Source organism: Centroberyx gerrardi, chromosome 9 (genome assembly GCF_048128805.1).
Source record: "Centroberyx gerrardi isolate f3 chromosome 9, fCenGer3.hap1.cur.20231027, whole genome shotgun sequence".
In the NCBI taxonomy this organism is placed as follows: domain Eukaryota; kingdom Metazoa; phylum Chordata; class Actinopteri; order Beryciformes; family Berycidae; genus Centroberyx; species Centroberyx gerrardi.
This window is the reverse complement of record NC_136005.1, coordinates 25,216,113-25,229,833: the sequence shown is the minus strand read 5'-3', so window position 1 is coordinate 25,229,833 and position 13,721 is coordinate 25,216,113. Positions and strand designations below refer to the sequence as shown.

Sequence of the window (13,721 nt, the reverse complement as noted above, 5' to 3'; positions counted from 1 at the left end):
GATCTCTTTCATTCGTCCTTTCAAGATCTTTAGACTAATTTCACAGAATACATAAAACGACAAACAAAGTTGAATTAAAAGTGTGTTTGTTTGGCAGTACATGAGGTAAACAGCTCTGGAGGAGTTCTGCGCAATGTGAATGGATAGAATGGGTATTTTTGTTCAAAGCAACAGTCTTGAAAGGTTGTCACTAGGCTTTTCTACTCATTTTTTACTCATTTTGGAGTCTGGAAAGAAGCATTGCAGCAACACATGAGACTCAAAAACCGATGAGTTTCCAAAGCCGTCACTTCATTTCTCTGATCATTCCAGTGGGCAGCCTTGCTGAAATTACAAAGCGCTGAATCTCACGCACTGTCCACACCTGACACAGTGTCCATTCCCATGACAAGATAATTCAATTTCAGTGGCCGTCATCTCGGATTTACCGATGGAGCTAACGACAATGCACCAGGAAGTGTCCTTCCAATTCTAAGGACTCCCCATTAGCCATGCTCCTTCACTGGGGATAAAATGAGGACAGCTCCGAGCGGCGGGTCCATCTCAGGTCAAGAGCGGCCCGGCAAAGCCATAGTCACCGCTGACAGCCGCTGTCCTGCCAGAGAAGAGGCTGGAGGGAGAGAGGGAGGGAGGGCCGCCGCATAACACAGGGGCAGCTGCGCGTTGCCAGGTTTTCACGCTGCTGGACCGAGATGCCTCGCAGGGGGAAGAGAGAGGAAGAGGGGCAGAGATTCAGAGAAGAGGTGAAAGTTGGTGGGAGAGGGAGAAACAAGAGGAGAGAGAGAACTGAAGAGATCGGAAAAACAGGGGAGAGGTTGCGGTGCTGGCGGTGGTGGTGGTGGTGGTGGGGGGGGGGGGGTAGTCATGTCGGGGCCCCCTCAGCGGAAGTGAGATGGGGCGGTGACGGACAGATTAAACACCGCACGGTCCGCTTCACCCTCTCCATGACTCATTCACGTGGACGCTCCTGTCACGGAGGGGAGGGGAGGGGAGGGGAGGAGGAGAAGAAGGGGCGCACACCGAGGAGGCAGGCGTCCATATGGCCCCCGAGGCACCGACAAGGCCCCGGGGTGACAAAAGGGGCCTCTGCTCTGCGCCCGTCCCCTCCTCAAAGCTCTCTGGGAATTCTGTTTGGCAGCACCCCCCCTCTCTGGAGCCTCTCACTTTCTCCCAGGCCAGCTCAGGAATGCTGCCTTCTGCAAGTCAACACACACACACACACACACGCGGAGTGGCTTCACCCTCGCTTCACCTTAGTTATTACTGCAATAGCCGATGCAAAGAGTGTTGCAGTGGCGTCAGCTAGCGTGCGACCTGAATATTAGCCGTGTTTTGCAAGTTATGCAGACGTTAGCGGCAGGTTAAGCTCTGCGTTGCGTTCAGGCTCCTCCGGAAAGTTCTGGACAATGCGGGCAGCAGCGACAGAACGGCTGTAAACCCAATGACCCCCACAGGCAAGCAGGGTATTCATGGTGTCAGATTTTCCTCAGTTGATTTCTTCATCTAAGCCCGAGAGATTTCCCAAACCTAACAAAAAAAAAAAGAGGAGATCTCCAGCGATGGGGGGTGGCTATACAGGGGCGGGACGGATGCCTGCATTCCAATTTTTATCACCAATTGTTGGAAGTTTTCAAGCCAAATCCTGGGAAACAATGCGAGCAGGTGCTGGGCAGGAGGGGCTGTAAATCTGGCCTGGCGAATTAAGCCATTGCCTTGGCATTGTTCTGGCCGGCCTCCTGGCTGCTCCTGCTGGGGGTGGGGGGGGGTGTTGGGTGGGGTGGGGTGGGGTGGAGCAGGGGTCTGCTGCACAGGGAGATCTAAATCTCCCATCATGGGGGCACTCTGCACATTTCACACATGTTCATCTAAGCTGCGCCGCAGCTGCAGGGGCAGAGATGCAACACACACTCACACACACACACACACACACACACACACACACACTTCCACACACGTCACAGGCCGTGCAGGAGTGGGTGCTTGCTCCATGACCACAAAGGCAAAAAAATATTAGCAGATGAAAGCAGAGTCAAGTGGCTGCCGCTGAGAAAAGGACAGCGGGGGTTAATATAATTCTCTCTGCAGCCATGGATTTGTTTGATACCCGCTTTTCTTGTCCAGCGGAACAACAGACTGACATCCATTGAAAAAGATGATAAGAATAGGAATATGTATTGAAGGTAGCCTGAAAAGAGAATATTATTATTCCCCTCCTCAGAAAAGAATTTCATTAGCTTCTTTCTTTAACCTCAAACAAGACCCTGGATTGCCTTGCTCACCTCTAAAATAATCAACAGCAAATATAAAAGGTGCAGGATATGTTAGGATATGTTTCATCACCATACATGGCAAAGCTGTGTTTCTCTTTAAAACCTCTGGTGGTGGGTTTCATTAGTTGACCCTCGACCTCATAAGAGATCAGGTGACCAGGGCACTGCTTTGGAATGTTCCCTCTTGACTCCTTTTCATTTTCCAATTTCAAAGCTCTCAACAGTTTGGATTCCTGTCACTTTACTATCCCCCCCCTCTGAAGCTTTCAGAGCAGCACATACTATGAGATGGCACAGAACTTGGTATTATCTTTTATATGCAGTAAAGATGCCCCCACAAGAATAGATAACCTAGAAAAGTGGAATGAATATAAGTCGATTGAATGATCACAAAAGGGTGTGTTTGCTTTATTCGATGCAGCTTGTCAGACCTTTCAACACACACTTTGCTTTATTCAATGCAGCCTGTCAAAACTTTCACCGCACATGTAAAGTCAGCTATTCAATCCATTATTTGGACTTCACAGTAATGGCTAATGACCGAGCCAGCATTAGCTTTATATTTAGCATCCTGGACAACAGGTCCTAGCCTCTAAACTCTATGAACTTGTGTTGTCATATTTTTATTTCATTTTAACTTTTAACTGCTTTTCTTTTGAATGTGATTCCCATTTTAATCAGTAGCTCATACATTTTACTATTCTTGTTTTTATGACTTATGACTTCACAAGTTCTGCTCTTAGATTGGGAAAATAAAGTCGATCATTATTAATCCTAGCAAGGACTGTAACTTCCTCTCAGTTGGAGTCTCTCCAGAGGAATGAGATTAAGTAACTTCAGTTCACCAGCATCGGGAGTTGGGGGAAGGTTCCCTGTGTACATTGAACTATGTACAAAGAACAAATCTTTCATTTTCATTTCTGGATCATTGGGTTAAAGGTGAAACACCATCTAAATGTGATATCTTAGGTTAAGATCATGCTGCACGTCAACCCTTATCTCGTTCCCGTCAGTGCAGCATCTGTCTTCTGTATGATCGATCTATCAGAGCGATCTTATAGAAAATGTATTGAAGTACTTCCCCACTAATGGTAATAGTCAAAACTGCACCCTAACGAAAAATCCCCTTCTGTTTTTTTTTTTCCTGTGACCTTGGAAAGTTCAGTCTAGATTTTTGAACATGAACAGTCTTCAAAAGCTAGAGACAAGAGAGACAGATTCTAATCAGTCATGTCAACATCAGACATTTGGACCGAGTTCATTTGGGTGTAAAAGCTAAAACAGTCTGTACATCCACGAAAGTCAGTCACCTGTCAAACGTGCAACTCCATCTCTTGATAACAGAGATTTGAGAGACAGACAGCAGTTTACATTCACAAATACTGATCTTGATTGGCCTGTCCAAGATCACTGGACCATCAGTCTGTGCATTCTGTTTTGGGGGGATTTTCCCTTTAGGGTTAGGAAAAGAGGTCAGGGCAGCTGGTTCCTCATCAGCTTCGGGGAAACTTCACCTCAACAAGCAGGCGAACTAACTTTTACTGCTGGCAAGTGGAGCGCGCTCTGCTGAGAGGCTGAGGAGCGCTCTGACTGGAGGCAGGTGATATCATATCATACTAAAATACCAACCGTATCGCTCCACTTCCTCTCCGGAGAACAAAGTTATCGCCGAGCGTCATATCAGCGCGATGTTAAAGGCTGGTTGGAGGATGAATCAGAGCGCTCGTAAAGGTGTGCCACCTGCAAAACTTATCAAACCGGGGGTGGGGGGGTGGGGGGGCAAATCTTCTCACTGATCCAGACAGCAGCTGCCGTCAAGGCCTCTTTTCAGTCTCACCTTTCACATTTTTCTCTCCTATCAAGCGGAGCTAACCCTCACCCTCATCCTGTCCTCGCATTGAAAGGAGATTGCTCTCTTCTGGAGGAGACAGAAAGGGAGCAGCGAGAAGGAGCGGGAGGGAGAGAGAGAGAGAGAGAGAGAGAGAGGTGATGAGCAGCTTACCTCTAAGAGGGATTAGCCTTATTAAAATGAAATAGTCTAGTCCTGAGTGACAGAGCAATGGAGGTGGAGGGGGAGGAGAGAGAGAGGGGGTCGGGCGCGTTGTGTGAGGCCCGGCCCCCGGGGATCTGAAGCGCCGCTCCTCTGTGTTCTCCTTCCCTTCCATTCTTCACTTTCACCTCTGGCTCTCTCCTCGTCGTCTTCTCTCTCTCTCTCTCTCTCTCTCTCTCTCTCTCTCTCCCCTCCGGCCCCCTTCTTCCCCTCTGGTCTGCTCTCTCATCATCACTGCAGATCCAGAGCAGGGCCCGGAGCAGGGGGATCTGTCAGCAGCGCGTCACAGATCTGCCCCTCGGCCCTCAGATGAGCTGCCAAGTACAGGGGCTGGCCCGTGGGGAACAAAAGCCCCCCCCCCCCCCCCATCCAAAAAAACACATCAGAAAGGCCAGGACTTAGGTAAAATGTGATTAATAGCCCTCCCTATTGAAGGGCGCTGCATGTATGGAATGTCTGTCCAGGGTCGCTCCCTAAAGGTTCCCAGCAATTACCGAGGCTTAGCTGTCCCATGTTCATAAGAACTGCATGGCCTGTATGTATTGGAGGACATCAGTGTGAACCAACCTAAGCCTCTCTGGACATGGTCAGTGACAGATGTCGAGGGTTCGAACATGCTGAGTTTTTCTTTCGTAATTATCACCCAATGAAATGTGTGATAATCCATGTCAGAAACATAGAGCCATGATCAGAGACAATTAGATGACGTGAAAAGGCTGCATACCATGTGCTTGTGATGCTGTGAGTGATGCTCCTCTTCTTCTCAATAAAGTAATCCTTAAAGGAACAACTCCAAGTGTTTGGGAGATTGGCCCATTGGTCAACTTACCTGTTAAGTGATGAGAACATAGACGACAAACAAGATCGTTGGCTCTGGTGCTCCATGCTAACACTTTAGCATACACTATGTTGAGTGATAGTAGGCGACTAGCTTTATCTCAAAAGTGTAAAGCTCTAAAGCTAAATGATAAGTGATCTTAAATGATATGTGCCCAAGTCTGGCCGTTTAGTGTAGGAAATTGGTAAAACATACACAAAATATGATATAAACATAGCATAACAGCAGGAACTACTTTCCCTGTTACCATAGGAAGTGAAGGTGCTGATCAATGGAATACGTTTTACAGCTAAAAATCACTGCACAGCAGATGAATACATAGTTGCTCACCTGAAATAGTTCCAAAAATAAAGTTGGCTGCATCAACTGTATTGACACTAATATATGAATCTACAGGCCATATAATAAAAACCAGCAACAATGTTTTATTACTAAAAGGCCACGTGATTTTGGTGTCTATGTTCTCATCACTTCACAAGTATGTTGACCAATAGGCCAGTCTCACAAAAACTCATTCTATTCCTTTAACCTTTATTGTCACTCTCCACACTACACTCTACTGAACTAACCGCAACAAAAAAAGAGTCTGAAACAAAGAAAGTGTGTTTGTGTGGGCAGACCTCTGCTTGAGTGGCTGCAGCACTGATACTGAATCAAAGGTCAGCAGAGGGAGAGTAAGGGAACAGAGGAGAGGAAGGAGGGGAGAAAAGGTCTGGTTTCACATGCAGGTGGCTGTCAAGGATGTTTACCCAAAGAGACCCGTATCTCTACTCCTCTCTCTCTCTCTCTCTCTTTCTCTCCCAAATTAGAAATGAACAAAAGTTCAGTTCAGTTCACTCAGACAGACAGTCTGATATCAAGTGGCGGCCCTGACTAACCAAGCAGGCTCCGTGTTATTATGTCTACCTCGCTCTTCATATGGGATTTCACTCTGTTGCTTTCATTGGGAGTAGAAGAAGAGTTTTGCCTGTCAAATGTGAATGCTAAAATAGACACTTGTTAAATTTAAAGCCACCACCTGAACGTAAAGTATAAAACCATAATCCAGATGTTCAAAGGTTGAATTTAAAAAAAAGTTTGCATTAAATATTACAGTTTAAGAATAGTTTTAACCTCTTTACTCTTCTTTTTCACTGGCAGTTTGCATCTGAAATCAGACCTTGAGACCTTGAGGTGCCTGACAGACAGGAACATTATACCGTATACACGTAAAATTATATACATCTTCAAATTGTCAGTGAAAAAAAACTTGGCTCCATCCCCACATAAATTCCAGTCTGAATGTTCACTGGCGTTGAGTGCAGGTAGAAAAAATGATTTAGTTTCTTTTTTCTCTTCACTTCAATGGGGGATATAAAACAGAGCCGCGGGGCCCGGCTGCCACCGGTACATTCTGTACCCTAAAGCCTCTCCAGGCTCCTCATACCTGAACGTACAGTACCGACATCAAAAAAAGGCTGAAAACCATTTAGTGCTGAAAGGCCTCCGGTTGCTCCGACTTCTCATGCTAACTGCCAGAGATGTTTATCGCCTCAGCTGGAGCCTCTTAGGCGCAGTTTTCACGGTCCTGTTTGCGACCGATTCCAGGGTTCAGGTCGGGGAAAATACTTCACATTCTGCTCAAATCACATCCAACCGCTTTTAATGGCCAGAGTCCGATTTAATAGGCTACCTGTGGTACGCGTTACCTCTAAAAATAGGTTAATTGTACACATCCCACAACTGTTGCAGTGATGGTTTTGGAGGCCCGGTGAGAATGCTGATTTTACTGGACGGCTCAACGCAGCTGCATCCTGGGAATGTCCCTGAAGCTGTGCGCTGCGCTGGGACATTCCCACAAGCCAGCAAGGGCAATTCCCCCGACTTATTTATCTATACTCTGCTGAGGCTGGGCTTCAGCTCTCCCACAGCAAAGGGAGATGAATCTGCAAAACACGGTCCAGTTTCCAGAAAGTGAATGTCAGTAAGGTCATCTTTTCCCATGGGTTTCCAGTCACACAAAGACGTTTTTTAGGATGCTTTGGGAAAGTGGGCCCACAGGATCAGTCAGACTGATGTGACCGCTGGGCCACATGCAGAATACCAGATGTGAGCAAATTTGTTAGAACTGTTTCTATAAATGAATTCCATGCTGCATCCCCTGTGCTCATCTGTTTACGCAGGAATGAAAAGATGCTGTGCCACTTATGGGCAGAAAATTGTATTTTTCGTGCCTGTGTAAACCCAGAGATGGCGGCGCTGTTCTGCGCTGGATTGATTTTTCCTTGTTTAGACAGCCGCAAGAAGAACATACCATTTGAGTGTGGATGAAGCACTAGTTCAAGTGTGAGTTTTAATGAGCGTTTAATTGCTAGGTGTGAAGCTTTACTGTAGCTCTGGGTGATTCTGAGCATTCAGTTGACATGAAGACAAAATATCAAAATATGCACTTCTAAGGAAAAGATGTTTTAACTGAATTCTTTTGCAACTACAAAAAGTACTTAAGGTTCTTGTAAAAGTCCAACTGTTTTTATTGTTTTTGAGGTGCAACTGACACCATTCATTTGCCATCAAAAAAGTTACAAAGTCATAAATCAGTCGTGAAAAAACATGGCAGTGAGTGTGAAATACATTTTAAGCTGAATGGCAATCCTACTGTGGCAGGTTCTCACTGAAACCAAGAGCCAATGATGTCATTTCTATCACTGACTCCATGGAAAACACAGAGTGAAACGAGCAGGAAGATACTGAGGCCACGTGTGAATGTGAAATAATATACTTTATTATGACCATACATTTCTCAGGATCAGTACAAAGTCACTTTCTGTTTAGTGATGCTTTCCATGTGGCATTTTCTCTCCAAAGGACCGGACCGGACAGAAAGACGAACCGCCTGTGATACGACACAAACAGCGATGCGGGTGTACATTTATACATGCTGCTATATGACGAACAGAGAGGGAGGGAGGGAGGGAGAGGACGATAATAGAGAGAGGAATACATAGACAGAGAAACAGGATGCTGTAAGCAGCCAGAGGTCCCACTTGTCTGGTTGTGGCCCTGTTCCAACACCGCATCCCTCTGGCCTCCTTCCCTTGAAGTAACCGACTGATTGAACATTATAGTATTGGTTCAGTCAGGCTTGCATGACTAACATCAGGCACATCTGAGGATGGATTTACACTTCTTTTGTTGCTGTGATGACTTTTGTTTCATGCCTGGACAAGACTGAAGAGATCATGCCAATTGAGTGAAAAGAAATCCCACAGTGTGAAAGCAGCCATATGTATTTTAAACAAGGGAGGAAGGAAGAGTGTATTCTTTGAATATCTGAGCAGGAGCTTCATTTATAAAAAACATCTCAGTCAAATTGGATCTTTGAAATGTGCGTAGGCAGAAATCCGCCTCAACGTCGCTACTGATGAACCTTAAACACGACAGGAAAACATTCCCAGGCAAAAACGAGCTTAAGAATGATCTTCAAATTTCCCCCAAAACATGATCTAAATAAGATCAAGTTGAAATTTAAAGTGGGTTTCTATAAATGAGGCCCTAGGTCTTTTTCTGTCCTGCCCTCCCAGTGACAGGGAGGACAGATGGTTTGAAAGAAACCCTGCTGAAACTCACTTCGGCGCTAATGACAGCTAGACTGTGCACAGATAGTACGGAGGGATGGGTGGGTGGAGGGGGGGCTAAAGCATAAAAAAAAGAAAAGGGCACTTTCACACCATCACCATGACCTTACCGAGTCATTTATAGTGTCATATTCAGTCTTAACGCCTTATTTTTCTAAAACCAGGTGTCAGATTCTGCCAGTGGGGTGAGATAATTCCACTTATTTTCAATGCAGTTTCACTTGTTTCAGCAAGTTTCTAGGAACAAGTAGAAAATTGCTGAATCAAGTTGATTTGGATAGGAAACAAGTGAAATTATCTCACCCAATTGGCAGATTTGTTTTACCTTGTTTTAAGAAAAATAGGATTTTAAGACTCCATACGAGATTAGATGACTAGATGAGGTGGATATTTTCTGCATTGTTTGGATGGTTTGGGGATATCTGGCCATGTTTGAACATTATGCTGAATATATATTTCTTTCATACACATTTATGTCTGCACCTGTGCACGATGGTGGTCTAGAGCCACAACATGACCAACTCTTGCGTACCGACGGTCAGAAACTGTCCCTATCAGATACTATAGGAGCTGCACCAAACTCTTAGTCCTCTGGAGAAATGCTTGAACAATGCAGTCATCTGTCTACTGGAGCGACAGGGTGAACAAACGAGCATACATTACAAAATAGTCTCTATACACATAAATATCAAATACCAAGGCAGATGAGAAATAGTCTTGTTTATGTCAGTAAAGCTTTTTGACCATGCAACGTTCAGTACCTTAAAAAAAAAAAAAAAAGAACAAACACCAAAATTATGAACACAGCTTAGTCCACCAGAGACAAAAAAAACAATGTCAAATATGTACACAATATAACAAAAATAACAATATCACTCTTTCGGCAAGAACACATTTTTATCATATATTTTACAGCTAAAGTTGTACCATTAGTCCAGCACATTAAGATGTGTACAGGTAGCTTGAAGGGAGGAAAGCGACTGTTACTACGAGTCAACACTACGAGGTCATCGGAAGTATTTAAATACGCCATCGAAACATAAGCTGTAAAAAATAATATACTCCGAATACATTTATATATATATACATATAGGTTAAATACTGATCATTCTGAATCCCTGGATTGCTGAAAACGTACTTTGTCTATTTAGGCAGCTAACTAAGTCACACTAACTCCAGTAACCGCTTCCACTGCTGCTCTGCAATTTGCGTTTCACATTTGGCTTTTTGTCTCTTTCACGGTTTCGCCAAAAGGTGGGGAGTCGGGAGGAGCAGAGAGGCGACTGAAATAGACATCGGTGGGTTTTAAGCCTCGTCACTTAATACGAACTGAATATGATGCCAGATGAAAACACATTCTTTCTAAATGAACTGTTGCATCCATATCCGTTCATATTTAAAACACACCTGCATGGCCCTGTGCCTTAAGAGGAGGTTTCAGTGGGCTAGCTGACCGGTGGCTGTTACTCCCTACTTCAGCCCACGGCCAACGCATTACTGCATGTACTATCATGACAATCTACACTACTGCCTGCCTCATAAGTGCATTATTGTTGTACAACATTTAGTGTTTCGTACCTCAATAGAAAAGCTCTCTGCTGCCTTAAAGGGGAAATCCGCTCTAAAACAGGATTTACATATGTTACTCCTATGACCTCGGGCTACCCCAGTCTAGATGAACATAACATGAAGTTTACAAGCTAGAAGCTAGAAGCTCTCCTGACAGCCTGTAATTGAGAGACAGATCCTGGAGTTTCCCCATTCACAGTGAATGAGAGACCAACGTTCTGGTAACTAACAGTAGGGTCAGACCGATACATCAGTTTTAAATATCGAATATCGGCCAATCATGTCGTCCACCGCCGATATGATGGAGGTTCCTCCTTGACCACAGCCACAGAAAAACAGTCTGTAAAACCTGCAAGAAAATGGATTTTCTCCGCACATTTTATTCATTCATTTAATTGTTCAATCATGGTTTTTTTTTTGTAAATTCTTCATTTAAAGGCCTAATGTATCCCAGAGTTTCCCTTACCATTGAGTAGGTGTGGTGGAGAGTTTTCGTGTCCCATGATGATCCACATGCTTTTTCAGAGGCTTTTTTTTTTTGCATGAAAATGGTCAATTTAAAAGATACCAAATATCAGCACAATTTACCGTCTATCAGCAACTTTGGGCTGAAAATATTGGTATTGGTATCACCCCTCAAAAACCCATATCGGTCAAACCCTAAATAAAAGTACCCAGGGTGATTTCCTGACAACAATAAAACATAGCTTATTTAGATGTAAAATCAACACTGTGTTTCTAAAATCCACAGAGTCAGTCTCCAATTCACTGTCAATGGAGCAGGTCCAGGATTTGACTCTTCATAGTATCAGAGATTCGAGGCTGGACTGTCTGAACTGTCGTAAGATCATAGGAGGAACACACATGCATTATGTCTCAGGGTGCATTTTCCCCTCGAAGTACCACCTTCACACAATTAAGGCACCTTTTACACCCCTGGGGGTCAATGGGTTCTTCTAATAAGAAGAGAAGCAACAATAACAACATGGAACACAGAACCGGACCAAAACAGACCAACAACAACAACAACAACATAAAGTAAGACAGTCGACAAAATCAAAAGGAAAACACTGCGGAATGTCTATGGGTAAGGTACAAAATGACACCGACACAAACGCCAGAAGTGCCCCGTTACATTTTCTTCTCATCTCATCCACTAGATTTATACAGGAGTACGCAGCACCGCGCGCCACGTTGCCATGGTGCCATCGGAGGATCTCCATGGAAACGCTGTGGCTGTATCCTGAAGCACCTTGATTGGTAAAGTCAGTCTGTCTTTCCCCCCCCTTACTGGGCTTTGTGTGTGTGTGTGAGTGAATACGTGTGTGAGAGTGTGGTATGAGTCAATATCCGACGTTGAGCTTGTTCTTGTTGAGCTCCCTCTCCAGGTTTCCTATCAGAGTGTCTATGCTCTCCTGCAGGTCTCTCAGGTTCACCCTGTTACTGAGCACCGGGCTAATGTCCTGGATCTTCATGTAGGCCTGGTAGGTGTGCTCTTTGGGGAGCCGCGGGGGCAGGATGTGCTCGCACACCCTCTCCTCCTCCTCCTCCGGCTGACCGGTGCCTGAACCGTCGCTCTCTCCCCGCTCCTCCTCACACTCATCCTCTTCTTCTTCCTGCTCTTCCTCACCCTCCTTCACCTCCTCCTCCTCCTCCTCCTCCACCACCGCTTCCTCTCCCGGAGGTTGCTCCGGCTCGGCGGGAGCTGATGCAGGGGCCGGGACCTCCTCCTGCCCTTTATCTTGTCCTTTATCCGCTCCTTTCCACTCCTGCCCTGCGTCCTCCGCCCTCTCCTGCTCCTCCTCGGTCGCCTCCGTGTCCTCGGAGGGCACGTCGTCGTAGTCCGCCTCCTCTCTGCTGGGAGGCGGCAGCAGCAGCAGCTCGGGGGGGAAGTAGTTCTCTCCGCACCTGCTCCAGTCGCCCGCGTAGCGGTTGCTGGGGCTGTCCAGGCGCCCCGGTTTGGGCCTCAGGACGCCCGCCATCTCCGCGTCACTCAGGTTCAGCACCTGCGGCCGCTCTTTTCTCCGCCGTAGAGGGGGCACCGACAGCAGGTCGGCTGAGGCCACGGGGGTGGGGGAGGAGGACTGGCCATGTGGGTCCACAACTGGAAGAGCAGACAGACAGAGAGACAGACAGGGACAGAGAGGGACGGTGAATCAGAGGTAAACAAGCTATTTTGACTAGCAACTAAAAGTCCTTTGGTGACTTTACGAACAAATTAACATTTTAAAACATGCCTTGAAAACAAGCCTTCGGTAACACAGCTGATTCCTGCCATTTGAAAAAGTGCACAGGTGTTATCAATCCTCCCTTGACTCTCCGGCTACACCGATTAACTTCATTTTGATTGACACTTTGATTGGGTGCTAATTATTGTGAAATGACCCCCTTTCAGGGCAGCATAGAAATCTGAATGACTCATTACGTTCATCAAGACAGAGGGATCCTGGTGTATGGCACATGTTCTTTAATCAACAATTAAAACAACTACTGCTGGTCCAGTTCAACTGGGAAGTTTCCAACTCTCCCCAAAAATACAGCCAAAATAATCCAAATATGAACACTGCAACACAATGAGCAGTCAATTCCCAAGTGGGAATTCATACAGAAACCCATGCCATGCTGAAAACACACACACACATGCTGAAGTCACACCACCACACTCTCCTGAAGCTCCTCTAACCTCTGTGACTTTAATGTGCTGTCTTTGTTTATTATACAGTACATTTTACACTGTGTTTTATGAAGTGTTGATTAAACCACACAAAGATGAACTAAAGTGGAACCCTGTCTGGACGTAAGAAAAGGATAGTGGCAGTAATCTGACTGTGCTATGAAGAGGAACGGTGAGCACTCCAACACAACCGGCACAGTCCAGTTACCTGTCTCTCTCTCTCTCATTTCTCTCTCTCTGTGTACCTATACTTGTCCACACCGCTAGCTCTCCCTTACTGGATTGGGAGGGAACAAAAAAAAGTGTTAACAGTTAAGACATTTCAAATATTACTGAAGGTGAAAGCTACGGAATAAAAAAGATAATTCCCGTTTTGTCCTGTCATACTCAGATGGTTTCTTGGCCTGACAGTTTCAACACTTTCACTCATTCAAGATGATTCACATGACATGACCAAGAATTGTGAAACCTGCTGCCCCTATTGCTGCTATTCATTAACATTAGGAATGGCTGCACATTGCTGATATGTGTGTGTGTGCGGTGATTCCTCCTTCCTTCCTACCCCGAGGCTAACGACTCATCTAATTATCACCTAAAACAAACAGGAATTATCCTTTAAGAGATACCGTGTTATTTCATCTCACCAGACATGATTCAGCGCTGAGACAAAAGGTATTAGGCTGGCACTGAACTTTCAGCATTGTAA

At 45.5% G+C, this 13,721-nt stretch overlaps 1 protein-coding gene across 1 annotated transcript in view; it reads right to left on the bottom strand.

Annotated features, from left to right (window-relative positions):
• Positions 1–7,897: 7,897 nt before the first annotated feature.
• syde2 (synapse defective 1, Rho GTPase, homolog 2 (C. elegans)) overlaps positions 7,898–13,721 on the bottom strand; it is a 45,626-nt gene continuing 39,802 nt past the window's right edge. The window contains exon 8 of the mRNA XM_071917307.2: positions 7,898–12,445. Coding sequence (XP_071773408.2) covers positions 11,685–12,445 — 761 coding nt within the window. The 3' untranslated portion in view covers positions 7,898–11,684. The remainder of the gene's footprint in view (positions 12,446–13,721) is intronic.